Source organism: Chanos chanos, chromosome 13, assembly GCF_902362185.1.
Source record: "Chanos chanos chromosome 13, fChaCha1.1, whole genome shotgun sequence".
Lineage (NCBI taxonomy): Eukaryota > Metazoa > Chordata > Actinopteri > Gonorynchiformes > Chanidae > Chanos > Chanos chanos.
In genome coordinates, this window is record NC_044507.1 from 1,195,001 (window position 1) to 1,219,259 (window position 24,259).

The 24,259-nt window shown below is 42.5% G+C and overlaps 1 protein-coding gene across 1 annotated transcript; it reads right to left on the bottom strand.

The window, feature by feature from the left end:
- Nucleotides 1–4,077: 4,077 nt before the first annotated feature.
- LOC115826217 (NACHT, LRR and PYD domains-containing protein 3-like) lies at nt 4,078–13,077 on the bottom strand. The gene is made up of 8 exons (XM_030789952.1): nt 12,857–13,077; nt 11,927–12,002; nt 10,732–10,936; nt 7,401–9,183; nt 6,637–6,810; nt 5,971–6,144; nt 5,668–5,841; nt 4,078–4,257 (listed from the first exon to the last, which is right to left on the bottom strand). The coding sequence occupies exons 1-8, from the start codon at nt 13,006–13,008 to the stop codon at nt 4,080–4,082; spliced, it is 2,916 nt and encodes a 971-aa protein (XP_030645812.1). The 5' UTR covers nt 13,009–13,077; the 3' UTR covers nt 4,078–4,079.
- Nucleotides 13,078–24,259: the final 11,182 nt, after the last annotated feature.

The following is a 24,259-nucleotide window of genomic DNA, read 5'->3' on the forward strand; positions in this document are numbered from 1 at the left end:
TCTTAATGAGTAGTTTAATAACAGCCAATCCGGGTACATGTCCAAGACTTAGGGTTGAATTAATCACGTGTAGCAATGGTTTGCTAATTGATTCTAACCGATGTTTTGATGGTTTTGTGGGGGCAGGGTCAATGAAACATGTCAGTGTGCTACAATGAGACCAGATGGAGTGGAATAATGAAATCCTTCTCCAGGCAAAAAACCAAAAATGTAAATGTCCATGATCACACACACACACTGTGAACAGTGAATTTATCCTCTGCATTTAACCCATCCAACACACCCACCAGACGCAGGAGCAGTGGGCAGCATTCCTTGCCTTGCGCCAAGGCAGGGGGTTAGGGTTAAGTGCCTTGCTCAAGGGCACACAGCCTTGGATGTTGGCACTGGGAATTGAACCGGCAACCCTCCAGTCATGAGCCTGGTTCTCTAACCTTTAGACCACAGCCGCCCATAACAAAGGGTGTGTGCAGCCCCTGAAGAGACTGGAGCCTTAATCCAGCGCCTTAGACCGCTTGGCCACGCTACCCCTACCTCACTAGGCAGAGAGACATGACGGGACACAGAAGAATGAAGAACTTTATCTCTTACATCCCTACCGTTTCCCCATTAAACATGTTCATAAAATCATTGCTGATAAACCCTAACGAAACAAAAGGCCCAGCTGCTGTCTGATTCCTGGGTGGTTTTGAGAGTGTATGGAATAAAAATCTAGGATTGGTCGTATTGTTTTCAGTCATATTCGACAGATAAGACAGCCCTCACCTGAAGAAAGAGCTCGTTGTCTTCTGAGAGACCTTCTTTCCAAACAATACCTCCAGTTTAGACTCTCACCACTTCCGTTCCTGTTAACAGGGTGCCTGTTGAAGGGTCTGGTTCATATACCAACGTACATATCTCCTCTCCCCACGGCTTGTCTTCCCAAGCCATGCACATGTATTTACAGTATCGCGTACGGTAGAGATTTCAGCCTTCAGTCACCTGTTCAGGAGCAGCTGAATCAGATGGCTCTGTTATGAATAAAGACTTAGGGAGCTTATCAGTGAGTCTACTGCTGTAGATGAAGGAATAATGTGACCAGTACAATGTTTGATAACTGATATATCAAGAACTGCAAATGCTATTTCACAGGTGAAAAGACAGTGATGTGAAATAACAGGGTTCTGAGGAAAGACCATCAAATTTTCCTCACACAAATACCATGGCTTTACCAAGTCTAAAGTCTGATTATAGCCATGTGTGGGCTTAAATGCATGGTGGTTAAAACTAACAGAGTCCAGAACAGAAGCAAAGGCTACTCTCAGACTGTCACTCCTATTATCCCTGTCAGTGTTAAAGTCTCCAATAACCACTTCCTTATCAGTGCCAACAACCAGGTCAGACAGATGTAATGTAATCATTATCTTACTCGAGTGTCTGAATAAGGTGCTTTCCAGGTGCACAGAGAGAAGGGGAAGAGGGAACCAGACTGTAATGCGTGATGTGTGATTGTTTCATGAGACTAATTATTCTAGATAATGCAGTTATAGAGAGAGTTATTATGTATTGTTCTATATAGTATACAGAGTCACAGAGTCATAGCTATTCTCTATAATTTCAAGTCCTAATTATATTCTATTTAATTGTCAGATCAGAGTTCACTAGGTCATGACACTACAGGCTCACAGAGCTGAGAAGGAAAAGAGAGACAGAACCAGGCTTGAGAAACGAGAGTTTAATCAGAAACACACAGAGAGAACAGACATGACAGCACAGATTCACATTAGTTCACCAGTTACATTCACATATTTAACTGACAGTCATATATACTATATATGTGTACTAATTAAACTGTACACTTTATAAATATATATATATATATATATATATACACATATACATATACAGGCTATATTTATAAACAGGCTATATATAGAGAGGCTTTTGACGCACATGTAGTCCATGTAGTCTGTTATTTTCCTTCAATATTTTTGCATTTACATCTGGTCTGATACTGAGCTTAGCGGCAGTTCCTTACTGGTTATACACTTGGTTTGTATTCTGCCTGTCTCTGAAGTCTCTTTGGATAAAAGCGTCTGTTAAACAAATCAATGTAAATGCAAAAGTAAAACGTGTGACTCCTCTGATGTTTAAAATGTAGGAACTGTATTCATAGAACTGAATCATGACACATAAATTCCTACAGTTCCCAACAGGCACTGGGAGCGTGTGCAGGAGGGTCAGTGTGTCAGAGGAGATGCTGGAGTAGGATGAACAGTGTTACACACACACACACACACACACACACACACACACACAGAAAGATACACACACACACACACACACACACACACACACACACACACAGAAAGATACACACACACACACACACACACACACACACACAGAAAGATACACACACACACACACACACACACACAGATACACACACACACACACACAGAAAGATACACACACACACACACACACACAGAAAGATACACACACACACACACACACACAGAAAGATACACACACACACACACACAGAAAGATACACACACACACACACACACACACACACACACAGAAAGATACACACACACACACACACACACACAGAAAGATACACACACACACACACACAGAAAGATACACACACACACACACACACACACACACACAGAAAGATACACACACACACACACACAGAAAGATACACACACACACACATACACACACACACAGATACACACACACACACACACAGAAAGATACACACAGATACACACACACACACACACACACAGATACACAATGTGTTTGTGCTCTCAGTGATGTACAAGACTGTTTCCATCAGATCAACATGGGATCTGGAGAAGAACAGAGAGCCCGTCATCCAGTCCAGATCCACTCCACCCAGCTGCCTCTCTCTCAGCCTCCCAGTAACAGTGACTGGACATCCTTGGGTTTTAATTTCATGTTTCTCTAAGGTCTTTGGAACTTAAGATCAGCTTTGTGGGGTCCAGGTGCTATAAGACACAGGGAAGGGGAGAAATATCAGACACATTCGAAACAGTTACTACTCATATAAAAAGTAGAGAGGTGTTTCTTTAAAACGCTTTTGGATAAACACTGACAAACTGTTCTCTGTATAGTATGGCTATTTCACACACACAAAACTCTCTGTATATCACTTCTTTGGAATATTGGTATCATTTATGATTTATGGCATAGTTTTCATCTGCGGCAATCTGTCTTTCCGTCAAACATAACTGAATGCTCTCCATGATGTGTGTTTTTGGATTTCGCGTTTTCAGATTTTGTGTTTGTAGATTTTGCCAGGATGCCACTTAATATCTTGACGTACAAGAAAACGTTGCTGTCAAATATAAGCCCGAAACACCCTGAGTTTGTTCAGGCTGTTTATTCAGCGACGAAAGACCCGACAAAAGCAATTTCAGCGCATTTTTTCCTGAGCCTGTTTTCACTGGTATGGCAAACAGGGAGGACATTAGGAGGAATGCTAGGCCACAGCTTCCACACTAAAGATGATTTCAGATGATTTCCCAGGTCAGTCAGGAGAGCTGTGATCTGCACTCATCTTTCACAGCAGCTGCAGGTTGTGGTTATTTTCAGGGCTCATATGAATTAAGAGAAAGAGTTGCATCAGTCAGCAAAACACACACACACACACACACACACAAAGGCATGCTCACAGACACTGAAACGTACACGCACACACACACACACACACACAAAGACATGCTCACTCACACACACACACACACACACACACACAAAGGCATGCTCACAGACACTGAAACGCACACGCACACACACACACACAAAGACATGCTCACACACACACACACACACACACACAAAGGCATGCTCACAGACACTGAAACGTACACGCACACACACACACACACACACACACACACACACACACAAAGACATGCTCACAGACACTGAAACGTAAACACAAAACTGTTCTCAAAGCAGAACACAGAGGCACTTTTTACAGGAACATTTTTCATACGAATCTCAGATTTATTCAATTTAATTTCTTATAAACTCACAGTGTCAGTTAGTACTCACTCTAGTTTCTCCAGTTTAAAGTGTGGATCATCCAGTAGAGCAGTGAGCACCTTCACTCCTGAGTTTCCTGGTTTATTACTGCTCAGATCCAGCTCTCTCAGGTGTGAGGGATTAGATCTCAGGGCTGATGCCAGAGCAGCACAGCCTTCCTCTGTTATACTGCAGTTACACAGCCTGCAGAGAAAACAGTCAATCCCCCTCACTCTTATGCATGGCCACACACACACACACACACACACACACACCAAGATATATGTATGTCCAACTTTTTGACTTTCTCTTAAAATTACAGATTTGTACTCTTACAGAGTATCCACAATACTGGCAACTATCACTTTCTACCTGACAACATTTTTAACACACACACACACACACACACAGGTTGAGCATCCCTAATCTGAAAATCCAAACTCCGAAGTGGTTCCGAATCCGAAACTTTTTGAGCATCAACATGACGCCACAAGTGGAAAATTCTACACCTGACCTCACTCGCCCATGTGGGGCTGTGATGCTCTGCTGGCACCAAGACATCTCATTGTGAATATTCAAATACAGTACTTTAAGACATCTCATTGTGAATATTCAAATACAGTACTTTAAGACATCTCATTGTGTATATTCAAATACAGTACTTTAAGACATCTCATTGTGAATATTCAAATACAGTACTTTAGGACATCTCATTGTGTTCATATTCAAATACAGCTGGTGGTAGATTGGTTCAGTGGGAGGGGCTGGAGTGACAAAAGCATTTGCGTGCCTCTGATTGGCTAGCGCTAACCCTAACCCCACCCTAGCCATTTCGAATGCTGAGCATCATCAGTTGCCTGACAGCGAAACAACCAATCACAGCAGGAGCGTCCCTCCGGCTGATCCAATCCAGCAAGTACCATTCCAAAATCTGACAAAAATCCCAAATCCAGAACACTTCTGGTCCCAGCCATTTCGGATAAGCTATACTCAATCTGTGTATATCTATGTATACATACATACATAAATATATGTGTCTATGTGTCCGCACACACACATATATATATATATATAAATATAAATATACCTTTTACTTCAGTGTTTTCCTATCAGCAACTGTAAGGATTTGTTTCATTTTACACTGTTTATCATAAGTGTTTGTTTTATTTTTGTTTGATCTTGCTGTGGCTGATTGAACAGGTGTTGGAGTCATCCCTACAGACTGTTTTAATGTTGTAGTCAAACAGGTGCAAGGTCATGTGTATTCCTGTGTTTCGCCCATATGCCTAGGGTTAGATTACGCTATAATCCTTCACCCCGTAGTCATCATCGCCAGCATGAGTGCACTGGCTGACAATTGTCAAACAGAATCATTAGTAAAATCATTTTATTGTCAAATATTTGCTTTAACTCAAGTTTTTACCACCACTGTAACAATATAAACACAATTTCTTATAGGTGTTGGTCTCTGGATAAAACCTTTATAAGCCCAGAATAACTGAAAAGGTCTGAAAAACCCGCAACTGAGTTGAAGCTCTGTGTCTGTCCCACAATAGAGGGGGGAGCTATGGACAGCTTGCAGGACAGGAGTCAGGGACAGAGACATGATCTTACCACATTATCTCCAGTTCACACTGTGGACTCTCCAGACCAGTGGCAAGCTCCTTCACCCCGGCATCCCCCAAATCATTATCACTCAGGTCCAGCTCTCTTAGGCTTAAGGAATGTGAGCTGAGAACTGAGGCCAGGGTTATACAGGTACAGCTTGTGAGCTGACAACCCCACAACCTGAGAGAAAAATACAAACAATACATCCTACTCAAGCTTCGTGAGTCGTAGAGATGCACAGTGCTCACGCAAACACACACACACAAACACACAATAAGTGAAATGTTGATCCCAGAGAGATGGACTTACTTAAGTGTCTCCAGTTTACTGTGTGGATTCTCCAGTCCAGCAGAGAGCAGCTTCACTCCTGAATCCTGTAGATTATTGTCACTCAGGTTCAGTTCTCTCAGACTGCAGGAGTCTGAACTGAGAACTGAGGCTAGTGTTGAGCAACTTCTCTCTGTCAGATTACATTTATTCACCCTGGGAGAAAAACAATAACATGTTCACAGGGCACATTGTTACGCAATAACAAGAGGTCACACTGTCTAATCCACAGAAGTATTCAGAAAATTAAGTTTAAATAAGATTTAAGATGAAGCGTTTGGGAAACTCAGACGAGGTTCACTTGGGCCAGTCAGTCTAACTGCAGCTGATTTCAGTTTTAACTCTGTCTTAGCCAAGTCACAGCCTCAATAAATTACCACTTAATATCTAATCCCAATAAATTACCACTTAATATCTAATCCCAATAAATTACCACTTAATATCGAATCCCAATAAATTACCACTTAATATCTAATCCCAATAAATTACGCAATTCATTTTATGACATCATTCTACTTCAGCATAGTACCTGATGGTGTGTTTTATACCATGAACTCATAACATGAGATACTGCAACACAAACTCCACAAACACCCATCACATCCCCCATCTACAGATACAGTACGTATCACAGAGAGAAGATATTACCCCAGTTTCTCCAGTTTACACTGTGGATTCTCCAGTGCAGCAGAGAGCAGTTTCACTCCTGGATCCTGAAGATCGTTATCACTCAGGTCCAGTTCTCTCAGACTGGAGGAATTTGAGCTGAGAACTGAGGTGAGCGCTAAACAGCTTGTCTCGGTCAGATTACAGCTACACAGCCTGGAAAAGAAACGCAACATGTCAATGACAAAGAGAAAATGTCCATCAATCTGAGGTAAAAAGCAAAATCACTCAAAAATCCCTTTTGTGAATATGAAAGAATATTTGCTATCTGTTTGCCATTCCCAATCGCTAAGTTTCATATATTTGCCATGTGTTTCTCAGTGGCTGTTAAAATGTTAAAACAGGTTAGAGGTTAGACACCAATGACAAAAGAGGGTTTTCCACAAACAAGTCACGAAACTTAAATAAAATATGACAAATGAGAATGTTTCACAATGACAATGATTGACACAGTTAATGTTGTTACTATTGTTTCGTTTTACAGTATAATCTGACTTTTCATATTAGAGGCTACGCTGCTGATCAGAATGAGGAAGTACATAAGACATGGTTTTACTTTTACTTAATTCTGTTCGTGCTAAAGCTGTATTCCTGGTTGGACTCAAAATAAAGAGAGAAAACTCACTGTGGGCCAGGGTGAACTACACACTGTGCGGTTCTGTAATACTGTTTAGGTAAGAGACATGAGGCCCAAATGCAGGCTGTTCTTCTCTTAGATCTAAAATACAGAGAAAATTAGGACTCACACAGCTCTCCTAGATGCCCTGACCACCGGTAGCAGTCTCAGAAGACATTCATCTGATGAGGCATACTTTTCAAGAGTAAACACATCCAGGTTTGCCTCTGAGGTCAGCAACACAAAGACCAGAGCTGACCACTGGGCAGAAGAGAGCTCAGTTCTTGACAGGTCTCCTGAAGTCAGATAAGTTTGCACCTCCTCCACTAAAGAATGGTCATTGAGTTCATTCAGACAGTGGAACAGATTGATGGATTTCTCTGGAGAGGGATTCTCCCTAATCTTCTCCTTGATGTACTTCACTGTTTCCTCTTTGCTCTGGGAGCTGATTCCTGTCTGTGTCAGTAGGCCTCGTAAGAGTGTCTGATTGGACTCCAGTGAGAGACCCAGAAGGAAGCGGAGGAAAAGGTCCAGGTGTCCATTCTCACTCTGTAAGGCCCTGTCCACTGCACTCTTGAGGAGGTCTGACATTGTTGTCTTGGTAAAGAGGCTGAAAAGTTCTGTGCTCTGAATCTGCTCTGTGTTATTTGTTCTGTTACTGAAGGACAGAACCACATACAAAGCAGCCAGAAACTCCTGAATGCTCAGATGAGTAAAGCAGTACACCTTCCTCTGGTACAGCCCAAACTCCTCTCTAAAGATCTGGGTGCACACTCCTGAGTACACTGATGCTTCTCTCACATCAATGCCACACTCTCTCAGGTCTTCCTCATAGAAGATCAGGTTGCCTTTTTCCAACTGATGAAAAGCCAGTTTTCCCAGTGACAGAATGCTCTCTTTATTCCAGTGTGCATCCATCTCATAATGTCCTTCATACTTCTGATTCCTCTGTTTGGTCTGAAAGATCAGGAAGTGTGTGTACATTTGAGTCAGAGTCTTTGGGATCTCTCCACTCTCTGCTTCGCCCAACATTGTCTCTAGAACAGTGGCTGAAATCCAACAGAAGACTGGTATGTGACACATGATGTAGAGGCTCCTTGATGACTTGATGTGTGAGATGATTCTGTCGGCCAGGTTCTGATCTCTGATTCTCTTCCTGAAGTACTCCTCCTTCTGAGGGTCATTAAACCCTCGTACCTCTGTCACCTGGTCAACACACTCAGGAGGGATGTGATTGGCCGCTGCTGGTCGGGAGGTGATCCAGAGGAGAGCAGAGGGAAGCAGATTTCCCTTGATGAGGTTTGTCAGCAGGACATCCAGTGAGGTTTGTTCTGTTATGTCACACACGATCTCATTGTTGTGGAAATCCAGGGGAAGTCGACACTCATCCAAACCATCAAAGATGAACATGACTTTGTACCTCTCATAGTCACTGACTCTTAGTTTTTTCATTTCTGTGAAAAACTGATGAAGAAGACCCATCAGACTTAGTTTTTTCTCCTTCATCAAATTCAGTTCCCGAAAAGGAAGTGGAAATATGAAGTGGACATCATGATTGGCTTTTCCTTCAGCCCAGTCCAGAATGAACTTCTGCACAGAAACGGTTTTTCCAATGCCAGCAACTCCCTTTGTCAGCACAGTTCTGATGGGTTTGTCTTGTCCAGGTAAGGGTTTAAAGATGTTATTGCATTGTATTGGTGTCTCTGCTGTTGCTGGTCTCCTGGATGCTGTCTCAATCTGTCTGACCTCATGTTCATCATTGACCTCTCCACTTCCACCCTCTGTGATGTAGAGCTCTGTGTAGATCTCACTGAGAAGGGTGGAGTTTCCTTGCTTTGCTAATCCTTCAGATAAACATTCAAATTTCTTCTTCAGTCTTGTTTTGAATTCACTTCGAGACACAGGAGCCAGTTCTGATACACAATAAAGAATAAAGCTACAAATTAATGAATCCACATGTAATGCCATTTTCAATTTCTTACCTTATTCCCTTGTATCATGACAACATCTTCATTCAAAAAACCAAAACGTAGCCTTCAGAGACAAAGAATATCTTTAAAATGAACCTGCATTCATTACATGGACGCTAATATCACCGTAACATTCCAACTCTGCTGACGGAGCATTCTGTTTCTGATGCGGGGAATACACGTGCACATGGGGGAGTGTGAACGAGTGTTAATACTCCATCTGTGCTTAAGAGAGTATTCTAATTACTCCATCTGTGCTTAAGACAGTATTCTAATTACTCCATCTGTGCTTAAGACAGTATTCTAATTACTCCATCTGTGCTTAAGACAGTATTCTAATTACTCCATCTGTGCTTAAGAGAGTATTCTAATTACTCCATCTGTGCTTAAGAGAGTATTCTAATTACTCCATCTGTGCTTAAGACAGTATTCTAATTACTCCATCTGTGCTTAAGACAGTATTCTAATTACTCCATCTGTGCTTAAGAGAGTATTCTAATTACTCCATCTGTGCTTAAGAGAGTATTCTAATTACTCCATCTGTGCTTAAGACAGTATTCTAATTCTGTCGTTCACACAGGCTGTACATTGACTCACCGATCCACCTGAGCAGGAGCTACAACAAGGACATGAAGATGCCATCCGGACCGGTGAGGTGTGGTCGGATGATAGTTAACAGAGGGAAAATTGTCAGGGGAGAGGGAACTGAACTACCATAAGGACATGACGGTACTTCTCTGGGATCATTGCTGATGTATGTTCTCCTCGGTGTTAACACAAACCTGAAAGTGCCAAAAGTTCTTCTTTTTGATAATCAGCTGCTCAAGGGCATTTGTTTAGCAGCGACTGGCGGCGAATTACCTTTTAAATTCCTACTGAGGCAATAAGGGTATACTTGCTTTTTCTCACTTGGCTTCAACCTTTTGGCTTTACTTTTTACTTAATAAATAATGACATAATGAAATCTGTGTTGTTTGTTATCCGAGGCTCGATTCATCTTATTTTAGAGACTGGTGAGGACCAGACAATCTGTGCCCTCAAATGTGAGAGCATAGAACTGAAAGAGGGTGTTACTGTCTTTTTCACATCACAGTTTAAAACCTGCCAGGCAGCATGCTGTTTTAGAGCTGTAGTAAATTGGTTTGCAGACGTGAACTCTGCTGAAACCTGAAATGTGACTGAGAGGATAGAAACACCAATACCTTTTGGTACCACAAGGGGGCGACACAGACCAGACCGTGCACTTGCACTTGAAGACTTTGAGTTATGGCCCATTTCTAACTAACCTGGAAACGACAAGCCCTGTAGGTTCACCTGTTATCTTTTATACTCTAACAGCATATGTGCCATATAGAGGGTTGAGACCAGCATCCACTTTGAGCTCTGTGCTGGCATGAGCGGGATTTACAGCAATACAATCTGTAAGAGGAAGTAATCAAACGAACTGTTCAAATGAAAATAAACCGTAATCACACCATCCAGAGATCTCACCTGTTTCCAGTGTGTCAGCCAGGTGTGTGTGTTTCATGGTCCTCAGGACGTGCAGTGTGATCTTCAGCGCCCCCTGTCTGACACTCCTCTCACCCTCCTCATCCTCCTCCTTCCTCTCAGGGCATGCTGGGTAATCTGCCCTCAGAAATGTCTTGAACTTCTTCAGCTCATTCTTCACTAAAGTGATGACTTTGTGTTCAAGCTCCTGAAATAAGGAACACACACACACACACACACACACACACACGCACACAGGCACACAGGCACACACACACACGCGCGCACACACACGCACACAGGCACACACACACACGCGCGCACACACACGCACATGCACACACGCACACACACGCACACACACGCACACACACACGCATGCACACGCACACACACGCGCACACACACAAGCGCGCACGCACACGCGCGCACGCACACGCACGCACACGCACACGCGCACACACGCACACACACACACACGCACACACGCGCACACACACGCACACCTGTCGTTCTTCACTAAAGTGATGACTTTGTGTTCAAGCGCCTGAAATAAGGAACATTAAAAGTCCTTGGATGCCCAGATGTTCTTTTAACCATGGACAGAATCTCACATGGAAACATTCACACTTGATCCTTTATGTAGGGGAACTGAGTCTTAAAACTAAGAGACAACAGCTCCTTGTAGTTTATATATAGTCTGTGCAATACATCACTGTACTCTTGTAACAGTATTTTGTCCCAGAATGATCAAGTCAGGAAGTTAAAGATATTTTTTCCCCACAGGGCTACGGAAAACAGCTTCTGAATATTTAAAATATATATATACACATGGTGCCTTGTGATGGACTGGCGACCTGTCCAGGGTGTTTCCCTGCCTTTCGCCCAATGAGCGCTGGGATAGGCTCCAGCACCCGTGACCCTAATTACGATAAGTGGCTTGGAAAATGAATGAAAATATATACGTAGACATTCAGAATTAGCTTAAGGAGAGACTTCAGGAAGTGCAGACGACACTTACTATAATTTAATAAAGACACATCTGTAGGTCTGTGGGACTGTGTTTGCTTTGGACTATTTCACACAATGAAAAGACACATCACAGGGGAACACAGGGAGACAGACATCACTTACCTTGGAGTTAAAAAAAGAATAAAATTCCTAAAGGAAAAAAATCTTATTCTTAACTGACACATACCGTGAATATTGTGTCCAAGCGCTTCACAGACCTTTGTCCAGGCCAAACCTCTGAGTTTGATCTCGTCTCTTGGGCCCTGAGGGCAAAACAGAGTGACACATGTAGGAGTTAATACCTACACACCTTTTATAGCGTTTCATATAATGCAAAACACTGTCTAAACCATTACACACTGCAATACAACAATTATCGAAAGTGGACTCACAGCAAGGAACGAAACAGAATCACCGGTTTTTACCTCCTCATGAAAGAGGAGCAAACTCCAGAGAAATCAGGTCACTGTTGTCTGACTGAGTTTACCTCACATCACTGACTAAACCATGAGAGACCTCCTTACCTCACATCACTGACTAAACCATGAGAGACCTCCTTACCTCACATCACTGACTAAACCATGAGAGACCTCCTTACCTCACATCACTGACTAAACCAATGAGAGACGTCCTTACCTCACATCACTGACTAAACCATGAGAGACGTCCTTACCTCACATCACTGACTAAACCATGAGAGACGTCCTTACCTCTCAACACTGACTAAACCATGAGAGACGTCCTTACCTCTCAACACTGACTAAACCATGAGAGACGTCCTTACCTCACATCACTGACTAAACCATGAGAGACCTCCTTACCTCACATCACTGATTAAACCATGAGAGACGTCCTTACCTCACATCACTGATTAAACCATGAGAGACGTCCTTACCTCACATCACTGATTAAACCATGAGAGACGTCCTTACCTCACATCACTGACTAAACCATGAGAGACCTCCTTACCTCACATCACTGATTAAACCATGAGAGACGTCCTTACCTCACATCACTGACTAAACCATGAGAAACCTCCTTACCTCACATCACTGACTAAACCATGAGAGACGTCCTTACCTCTCAACACTGACTAAACCATGAGAGACGTCCTTACCTCACATCAGGACTACAGTCAGACTCTCTGAAGTTCCGTGGAGGATCCATCGAATGATCACTGTTTATGGACTCACAGCGCTGTTCCTTCAGTAGTTTATAACTCCCATCAGTACAGTTGTCTGTCTTTCTGTTGGTCGGTGAATGATCCATCGTCTGGTCTCTCACAGACACACGGCTGTGATCAGGAGTCTGATAGAGTGTCGTTTAAACTCTGACACAGGTGATGACGGCCTCTGCAGGTATGAATTCTCCCCTTTCCATATTCGCACAAAAAAAACTTTCTTCAGGACAGATGAATGAACCTGTGTGCACACATACCTAGAGAGAGAGAGAGAGAGAGAGAGAGAGAGAGAGAAAGAGAGATGAGTAATCACTTCACGCTTGTGGAGCACGAGGTATGTGATTGATATTACAATATGAAAACAGTCCTAGTGCCACAGGGGTGGGCAGTTGCTTGCAGACCAAGCCAGACAAACAAATATACGTTTAACGATCAAACTGTAACGTTCCAACTGCTCAAGGGTTAGTTATAGTTAAGATTTCTGAAGTGGTTATGAAACCACAAAACTAACACAACGTAATATAAGCACCAACTACAAAATGATCGTTCTCTCGGCAGCTTAAACACAATTTATCAAGCTTATCTACAACAAGCCACTGCCACATTCACGTGTTCATTTACAAAGGGGAGCATTAGCTCTTCATTAGCATTAGCTAATATCTTCATGAGGTATATGCAGATTTCCTTATTAAAGTGGATTAACCTTCTATGGGTGTCACAATAAGTATAGATTCAGTGCTTATATTTGCAGTCGGAACCTCACGTCACGGCACCGTCCACAATTCTGTGTTTCGTCTAATCTTAGTTTTCTCCTAGCCCGGATTTCTGGGGGCTTCCCGGCTTTACTTTCGCTTTCCGCAGGTCAGCCTAGTCGGGCTTTTCCACTTTTCCATGTTTTCTAACATTAACCACCCCTCCCCTCTCTCTCAGCAAAATGTATCATAGGACCTGTACATTTTGAACTGACTGTACATTTTTAACCATGAACATAAAACGGCGCAAAGTTTTTGCGAACCCCCATCATAATGCAACATGATGTGACGTATTCGCTAGAGGTTCATGAGACTTGTATTTTTGTAAGGTGGCCAAATATCATTCACAAGGTACGTCAGGAGACATCTCTGCTCACTATTTCTGTTTCATAAGGACCAACAGCCATCATCTCTAGGGTATAAAACGGTATCGTTCGCTAAAAACAAATCTGACTTCCACAAATCTACCAACTACATGTGTTCACCAACAAAACAGCAATCACTCAACATGAAATTTAATCCATCGAGGAGATCAGTGACTGGAGATGGACTCACCATGTTATTAGTCTGTGTTTGCACCACAGTTCAAAATGGAGCAGGAGGGCGCTGGTACTGGATGACTGGGTATTTGTTTTTAAAAGTGGACAATGCCTCTAGAGGGCGCACGACACCACATTTCAGAATGACGTCCTTCATCTGCTTTTGTTGCTTTATTACAAAAGAAAATGGGGGAGAGTGAAAAGAAAAGGGAAAATGAAGAGAATAGGAGGTGATAGAGCGGTTCTAAATATCCTTACGCAAAGGACCAGAGACCTACACTATATCCTTACGCAAAGGACCAGAGACCTACACTATATCCTTACACAAAGTACCAGAGACCTACACTATATCCTTACGCAAAGGACCAGAGACCTACACTATATCCTTACGCAAAGTACCAGAGACCTACACTATATCCTTACGCAAAGGACCAGAGACCTACACTATATCCTTACGCAAAGGACCAGAGACCTACACTATATCCTTACGCAAAGTACCAGACACCTACACTATATCCTTACGCAAAGGACCAGAGACCTACACTATATCCTTACACAAAGTACCAGAGACCTACACTATATCCTTACGCAAAGGACCAGAGACCTACACTATATCCTTACGCAAAGGACCAGAGACCTACACTATATCCTTACGCAAAGGACCAGAGACCTACACTATATCCTTACGCAAAGGACCAGAGACCTACACTGGTTTCACGGTTTCTCTGATCACTCATTTATGCGGTGTTGTATAGTTCTAACTCCTCTTTAAGTAGGACCAGGATTTACCCTGCCGCATAGCCCACATTCTGTGTGTATCTGAGAACTGCAACAGATAATTAAACATGAGTATAGTATTATTATTTATTATTATTATTATTATTATTATTATTACTATTATCATTATTGTTGGTGTTATTGTTGTTGTTATTATTATTGTTATTGTTATTATTATGTTCATGTAACCTATGCACCGAAACAAATGAAAATATGGGAAAAACACAATACATATTAAAATAAAGAATGCATATTAAAAATAAAACCTGAGACCTATTAGGCACTGTGTGTGTGTGTGTGTGTGTGTGTGTGTGTGTGTGTTAGTGTGTGTGTGTGTGCATGCTGCAGTTCTCTCATTTGAACAGCAACAACAGAAATGTTATTATTATTATTATTATTATTATTATTATTATTATTATTATTATTATTATTATTATTATTACTGCCGTGGTTAATAAATAATAATAATGATGTAATGATGTAATGAATGTAATTATCATCATCAGTTTGAGCAAAATGTATTTAGCCTGAACATACAGAGTAAAAACACACTTAACACACCTGTAAAAAATATATTGATTCTAGACTACAGGTAAAAATCTCTCATCCCGTTAGTCTTACATATATACACACACACACTCATACACACACACACACACACACTCACACACTCACACACACACACACACACAGTGGTTGCACATTTGTAACACACAGTCACTTGACCACGCGCACAAACACACAGAGACAGACACTCCAAACACACACACTCACGGTACATACATTCAATACACATGGAGCTGGCCGCATGTTTTGTCCTTTGCTCTCTGTGTTGGGACCAAACAGGGAAACACAAATACAAGCAGACAGAATTTCCCCTCTAACTTCTAAAAAACAAACAAACAAAACGAAAACAACAGCAACAACAGCAAAAAAAAAAAAAAAAACAATACAGAAACCCAGACATAACCTGCTGTTATTTACTGTCATTATGGTATAATTCTGTCTTTTTTTAGATCAGCAGGTTTTGTAGAGAAATATATCCATTTTGTTTGTGCGTCATAATCAATCCCCACCGCTCCTCTGTGTGAAATTCAGTTAAATGGAATTTTCCATTTAAATACAATAAAATACCCTTGATGCGCGAAGGCTGCCGTCCAAACTGGTGTTAGGTAAGGTCATATTGCTGATCAGTCAGTGGAGGAGAAAAGGAGACTTCATTAAATGTTTAAGCATATCCTTTTGTTTTTTGCTCTTTCTAAATAAAATGTTTAATCAGTGAAAATGAACGCAATGTTGGTCAAAGTTAATATGATTATTTTCCTTTATTTCTGTTAAAAGAAGACAGGCTTTGTTTTTCTTGTTTTATTGTCGGTTCTGACCAATCTTTAGGCATCTAAAACCTTCAATTTAGCTAAACATTACACAGAGAAAATGACCATGTGCATGTGTGTGTGCGTGTGTGTTGGGGGTGCGCGTGCGTTTGTGTGTGGGGGGAGTGTTTTCTTGAATGCCTTGAACTTGGCCTTGGTGTGGGAGAGGCTGACAGCTGCTGGCCCGGGCTGAAGAGCGCGAGCCATATGTCCCCGTGCCGTACTGACAAAATCTCGGGTCCGTTTCATTCACCGGTGAATTGCTGATTTATTCGTATTGCCTCTTGTGTTCACCAAAAGGCTTATTTTCGAATTATTGTCAGTGTCTTGCGTGAGAGCATCGCAAACTGTGTCCTCATCCTCGGAGCGCTGGTGGTGCCTGAAATGAACACGATGGATGGTTTACGTTTGGAAACTAAGCACAATCAAATTAAGACAATATTACACAAAAAACGTTCACGGCTTAGGTTATGCCGCAAAGGGAACGCACCAAACGCCAATACAAAATATTTGGCAATTTCTTTCTTTTTTTTTCCCCAACGGTCACTAATTTTTACTTGCGTGGTCTGATGTTGTTCTTGAACGAAGTCGTTTTTGAGCTCTCGCCGTTTAATGTTTTTCTATTGTAAAACGCCGACGGGCCATTTTATTAGAAACACCTGCACACCTACAGGTGTGTCTTTACTGCCGCACAGGAACAGACTGGGGCCCTTCTGTTGCCATACGCAGTTTGTGTGGGTCATCCTTTAGCCCTTCATCAACGGCCAGTTACTGACCACAGGACCACTGCTGGCCGGACGCTTACAGCCTAGCAGGGACACTGACGTATGTAAGAACCCCAGGAACACTGCTGCGGTTGATACACTCATACCAGCGTGACACGTACCACCATGCCACTACCATGTCAGTGTTAATACTGTGTTAAGAGTGGTCTGACACCCAAATAATATCCAGTCAACAGTGGTCCTGTGCTCAGAGACTGACCAGACTGTCACTATGCACCTGTGTATTCTACCCAAATAAAGCGGGTCTGTCTCGGTCTGTCTCATAAAGTGGCCTGTGAATGTAGATCCAAGGTCAGTGTTTCTTATAAAGTGGCCTGCGAATGTTCAGGGGACGATACATTTTCTTCAGTGCAAGCGGAAGTGTGAATATTCTGCCTGAATGTATCGTCTCAACAAACGCATCATGGAAACTGCACGGCAATAACGAGCCCAAACTAAATGTCTGTAGCAACAGCTGCTGTTGCTATAATAAGTCTTTTCTTAAATATTCACAACTGTACCGTACAAAAACGTCTTTCCGAGATTCCTCGCTTCATAACTGTAGTTTCTTGCCAGAGAACGCAACATTATCATTTTTAAATGTAGGCCTATCCGTTTGCCTGTTTGGCCGATTTCACAATAATAGACAGTAACAGACAAGCGCCACCTCTACAGCGTCATTTTTGACGAAAACACTTAAGCTGAAAAGCAACAACAACAACAACAACAACAATAACAATAATAATAATAATAATAATAATAATAATAATAATAATAATAATAATATGAACGTGACTGACATTCTGTTGCCTGAATTCCTTCACAGTGAAATTAATTCAGTCCGTTAAACCACTCAAGAGGCTAATTGTGCCTAATTAGCTCAATGAGGTGAGGGATAATTAGTGCGTCTTAATTGAGACGCATTCTAAAGAGCTGTTTTGTTTCCACACATCACTCGTGTCGCGACAGGCCAAGTGCGGTTGTAAACAGTATTCACATTTAAATGAGACAGACTAAACTTTGGCACCGATACAGAGCTTGGCACGAGTCAACATATTCAGTGAATCACACAGCGTGTTTCACTGCCGTCTCTCGCGCAATGGCTTTCATTCTGACTAAAATGCAATGTTTCTTTTCGTGTTTTAGTTTATTTTAGTGTTTGATTTAAGGATTTATGCTGTGCACTTTTCAAAATGTTTCATTCATGGTGAGATTCACAATGGTAATTAGCTTCACAATTTTTCTTAAACTGAGGTCAGCGATATTCACCGGTTATCAGAATGAGAAAGTATACGTAGCAGGCAAATACAATTAAAGAATCAAGAGAGCAAAGGACCTGACGTCTTGATCGCTTGTTTTTATATTTTCCCAAGCTTTCATTCACAAATAATTTTATTTTAGATGCTCAAAAACATGTAGCCCTATCGAATTTCGCGGCATAAAATATAGACTTCCAATATACAACAGGGAGGATATACATTAAAATATTTTTAAATCTCCGTGTGTACGCTGAATTCGTTCTAAAATTTTATCTTTCACACTATATGAATGTCTGGACATGAATGCCTTTATCTACAATATACCTGTAAATTATCCCATACCTGAGTGAAGGGGAATAATTTCAGATCACGGCTTCTGTGCAGACAGATTCCTGCTGATCGTTCGTTACACACATTTTACTGACAACAGTCGTTATCTTCTGCCTCCTGTCTGAATTAGAAGGATATTCATAAACTCAGACATGTCCTGACTGTATTTGAGAATTTTTAATTGTTGAGAAAAATAGTAAATATGTATTTTTTCTTGCATATTAAAATGAATGGTTGAACAGAGTATCTGAATTACATACGAATGAATTACATACGAAATGTTTGTCAGGAAAACGCAAGTATCTAAGGGACAAAAATCAGGTGTAGACGTGTTTTTCATCTCGAGACTAATCAGGTGAAGTAAACGTGTTTTTCATCTCAAGACTAATCAGGTTTTGAGAGAGAATTAGCCTACAGAGACTCATAGTTTTCTCTTAACACTTAACGTGCTGAAAATTACACTTTTAGTCTTTAAAATCATCCCGTCGGGCCGAAGCTTCGCTAATTATTTTGTAAACGCGGTCTGTTGGGTCCTCAGGGTGAGACGGTCAAGTTCACGCCGTCCTGACGTGTGTCACGCCGTCTGGACCGTCGCCTCACTCTGTCCACCCGTCCCCTCCCTGTACAATTTACTGCCTTCGTATGATTATTGCCGCGTAATTAAAAAAGTCGCTTAGAATAATTTGTTTTGCCATGCGATGACCAACTCCGCTCTGTCACAACACAGACAGATCCTTAATGCTCACTACGGAAAACGGAAAGAGAAGCAGGAGACCCTTCTCGCTTTAAACAGTCTCTTTAAACAGAACACGTTACTATGGGAATGGAAAACATACGGAACTTGTAGAATAATCAAATAAATAGTTATTTTAGTTCATTTTACTCAGATATCTTATAACAGAAATAATATTTACGATGAAACCATAAAATCTGTCTCACTCTTTGTGAGTCTCAGTCTCTCTGTCGTTATTGGTGAATGAAAGGATGACGGTGATTGGGTTTCTCTTACCTTGAGGAAACGTAAATGTTTAAATGGAGCAAATCGGTCAGTTGATGCTGAGGGCCAGTGCACGTGTGTTTGTGTGTCTGTGGATCTGTATCTGTGTTTGTGTGTTGGGGGTCTGGGGTCATGGGGTCAGGAGACAGCGAGGGTGTGAAGCTCACAGATGGAGGGGGTCAGAGGTCAGGGGTCTGAGTGTGGGGGGGGGGTCACTTAGTCATGCAGCAGCTTGTTCATTTTTGCATATTCAAAGTAACACAGATCAGCACTGTGTGTGTGTGTCTGTGTGTGTGTGTGTGTAAATGAAGGAACAGAGAAACAAAATCCAAAAACACAAATCAGATCATTTCATTGTTTCCTTTTTCACAGTCTGTTTATTTTCAGTGTTAGATTTTTGAAACAACAACAATATCATTCTTCTTCTTCCTGCTCTTATCACTGCAGTTAATAATAATAATAATAATAAGAATAATAAGAATAATAATAAGAAGAATAATAAGAATAATAATAATAAAATTGCTATTCTTCTTCTTCCTCTTCTTCTTCTTCTTCTTATTATAACAACAACGATGATGATGAGAAGAAGAAGAAGAAGAAGATGAGGAAGATGAGGATGAGGATGAAGATCAAATTGAAGTTTCATAAAAGTTTGGTTTCGTGCTGACATGGATCATGTTTCTGTCTGTGAGGTGACCGCTCATTCTCCTCATGCTAACAGCACAGAGCAGGCATGGGGAACACAGCTGCTTTGATACATACTGAATTAATGTGGAATACTGAGGGAGGGGGAGCAGAGGTAGACAGAGAGAGGAAGGGAGAGAGAGGGAGAGAGGGAGGGAGGAGGGGAGAGAGAGAGAGGGAAAGGGAAAGAGAGAGAAATGGGGAAGAGAGAGAGAGAGAGAGGGAAAGAGAGAGAGAGGGAGAGAGAGAGAGAGAGAGAGAGACAGAGAACGAGAGGGAGAGAGAGAGAGAGACAGAGAGAAATTTTGGGCTGCATCACTGTTGTTGTTCTATTGAATATATGGGTCATCAGTGAGACCAGAGAGATGTCTGTCCTCCCTCACCATCCTCAGTCATCATAACACAACTCTCTCTTTCTCTCTATTTCTTTCTTTCTTTCTTTCTTTCTTTCTTTCTGAGAGGATTTCTCTCTGTCTCTGATGATTGCTGAGTTTGACCAGGCTGTGACCATGACGATGAGGTGCGAGTATATGATTTTTATTTTAATCTTGGAGAGCTTTTGTGTCCATTTTCAGTGACCACACAATAAAAACCCAGTCTGCTCCCAAATCACACCCTCCCCCTCCCAAATCACACACCCCCCTCCCAAATCACACATCCCCTCTCTCTGTCTGTTCTCTCCTCCTCTCTCTGTCTGCTCTCTCCTCCTCTCTCCTCCTCTCTCCTCCTCTCTCTGTCTATTCTCTCCTCCTCTCTCTGTCTGTTCTCTCTGTTCTCTGTCTGTTTTCTTTTTTCTTTTCTTTTCTTTCTTTCTTTCTTTCTTTCTTTCTTTCTTTTTTTTCTTTCTTTCTTTCCAGTTTTTTTTCAAGATTACATGTGGTGATGTTGTAACCTGTAAGGTGTTTAGAGTTTAATGTAATTTTACGATTCCAGGAAAGCCCCCTAACGTGTGTGTGTGTGTGCCAGTGTGTGTGTGTTTCTGTGTCTGTGTGTGTGTGTGTGTGTGTGTGTGTGTGTGTGTGTGTGTGTGTGTGGCTGTGAACTTGGCTTGGTCTTTGTGCAGCAGAGATGTGAAGAATGACCAGCTGACCAGCTCCACTGCATGGTCAGTGTGTCCATCTGACCCTTGACCCTGAGAGTTCTGACCCGGCATTAGGGTCAGACTGACTGTCCGAGAGGACTGTGGGAACGCGGAAACACAGATCGGCTGATCAGTGTGTGACCTGCTGAAGGATTTATTGACTAAACAGGGCTGGTCACTCTGTGTGTGTGTGTGTGTGTGTGTGTGTGTGTGTATGTGTGTGCATGTGTGTGTGTGTGTGTGCATATGTGTGTCTGTGTGTGCGTGATGTGGTGGTAATGGCTCAATCTTTAAATTCTAAGAAATCCAATAAAGGACTAACTCACCATAATACACAAGCCAATACCAATTAGGAACAGGTGCATCTCTCTGTCTCTCTCTCTCTCTTTCTCTCATAAACACACATACACACACACACCACACAATATCACTGATGTACTTCCATAGAGAATGAAAGAACACTGTGAATGTGACAGTACACAAAAATGTGGAGAACAATAATAATAAAATGAACCTGCTGTCTGTGTGAATATAACGTGAGTGATCTCTCTCTCTCTCTCTCTACCTTATCAGTGGGCTCCTTCTTCACACGGCTGTTACCACAGTAACATGTCAGGTGGCTGGTTGGTATGGCAACCATTCCGAGGTCCACTATTAAAGCGAAGAGGGGGTGGAATCAAGGAGAGAAACCATACAGTGTGAAAAATGGTTGTGTGCGTGTGTGGTGTGTGCGTGCGTGTGTGTGTGTGTGCATGTGTGTGGTGTGTGCGTCTGTGTGTGTGTGTGTGTGTGTGTGCGTGCGTGCGTGCGTGTGTGGTGTGTGTACGTGTGTGTCTGTGTGTGGTGTGTGCGTGTGTGTGTGTGTGTGTGTGTGTATGTGTGTGTCCCGGCAGGACATGAGTGTTTTGGTGAGTTTGGGAGTAATGACAGCTGCCCTGGTTCTCACTCAGGTCTGTGTGTCTGTGTGAATTCAGGCCAGATCGCTGGAGCAGATGAACACAGTGGAAGAGGAGCAGAGGACTGAAGTGTGAGAGTCAAAAGACCATTTGAAGACAAATCATCAGGATATTTGACTTGTGTCCTAAGCTTTATACCACACAGTTCACAGCAAAAGAAATTTTTAAAAATTAAAAAAAAAAAGAAAAGAAAAGAAAAATATGTATGTCCACAGGCATAATTATCTAAATATAAATATAATCTGAGACTAACCCTCCTCTGTGACTGCTCCCGTGGCCAGTGTAGTGCTCAGTTTACTACCCAGTTTGTCTGATTTCCCTCTGCATGAGTGAAGTGAACCTGGCCCAGCAGTCTGTCTCAGACCCAAATCCTCACCTGTGTCAGCCTGTTCTCCTCTCTCTCTCTGATTCAGCCTGTTCTCCTCTCTCTCTCTGATTCAGCCTGTTCTCCTCTCTCTCTCTGATTCAGCCTGTTCTCCTCTCTCTCTGATTCAGCCTGTTCTCCTCCCTCTCTCTGATTCAGCCTGTTCTCCTCTCTCTCTGATTCAGCCTGTTCTCCTCTCTCTCTGATTCAGCCTGTTCTCCTCTCTCTCTGATTCAGTCTGTTCTCCTCTCTCTCTGATTCAGCCTGTTCTCCTCCCTCTCTCTGATTCAGCCTGTTCTCCTCCCTCTCTGATTCAGCCTGTTCTCCTCTCTCTCTGATTCAGCCTGTTCTCCTCTCTCTCTGATTCAGCCTGTTCTCCTCTCTCTCTGATTCAGCCTGTTCTCCTCTCTCTCTCTGATTCAGCCTGTTCTCCTCCCTCTCTGATTCAGCCTGTTCTCCTCTCTCTGATTCAGCCTGTTCTCCTCTCTCTCTGATTCAGCCTGTTCTCCTCTCTCTCTGTGTCAGCCTGTTCTCCTCCCTCTCTGATTCAGTCTGTTCTCCTCTCTCTCTGATTCAGCCTGTTCTCCTCTCTCTCTCTGATTCAGCCTGTTCTCCTCTCTCTCTCTGATTCAGCCTGTTCTCCTCCCTCTCTGATTCAGCCTGTTCTCCTCTCTCTCTGATTCAGCCTGTTCTCCTCTCTCTCTCTGATTCAGCCTGTTCTCCTCTCTCTCTGATTCAGCCTGTTCTCCTCTCTCTCTGATTCAGCCTGTTCTCCTCTCTCTCTGTGTCAGCCTGTTCTCCTCCCTCTCTGATTCAGTCTGTTCTCCTCTCTCTCTGATTCAGCCTGTTCTCCTCCCTCTCTGATTCAGTCTGTTCTCCTCTCTCTCTGATTCAGCCTGTTCTCCTCTCTCTCTGATTCAGCCTGTTCTCCTCTCTCTCTGATTCAGCCTGTTCTCCTCTCTCTCTCTGATTCAGCCTGTTCTCCTCCCTCTCTGATTCAGCCTGTTCTCCTCTCTCTCTGATTCAGCCTGTTCTCCTCTCTCTGATTCAGCCTGTTCTCCTCTCTCTCTGTGTCAGCCTGTTCTCCTCTCTCTCTGATTCAGCCTGTTCTCCTCTCTCTCTGATTCAGCCTGTTCTCCTCTCTCTCTGATTCAGCCTGTTCTCCTCTCTCTCTGTGTCAGCCTGTTCTCCTCCCTCTCTGATTCAGTCTGTTCTCCTCTCTCTCTGATTCAGCCTGTTCTCCTCCCTCTCTGATTCAGCCTGTTCTCCTCCCTCTCTGATTCAGCCTGTTCTCCTCTCTCTCTGATTCAGCCTGTTCTCCTCTCTCTCTGATTCAGCCTGTTCTCCTCTCTCTCTCTGATTCAGCCTGTTCTCCTCTCTCTCTGATTCAGCCTGTTCTCCTCTCTCTCTCTGATTCATCCTGTTCTCCTCTCTCTCTGATTCAGCCTGTTCTCCTCTCTCTCT

Excerpts from the sequence above, each read along its gene's own strand:
- LOC115826217 (XM_030789952.1), bottom strand. The coding sequence starts at position 13,008 with ATGGATCATTCACCGACCAACAGAAAGACAGACAACTGTACTGATGGG. Across the intron at positions 12,003-12,856 it reads GACTGTAGTCCTGATGTGAG|GGCCCAAGAGACGAGATCAA; the intron begins GTAAGGACGTCT and ends TTTTGCCCTCAG. Across the intron at positions 10,937-11,926 it reads GCTTGGACACAATATTCACG|GAGCTTGAACACAAAGTCAT; the intron begins GTATGTGTCAGT and ends TCCTTATTTCAG.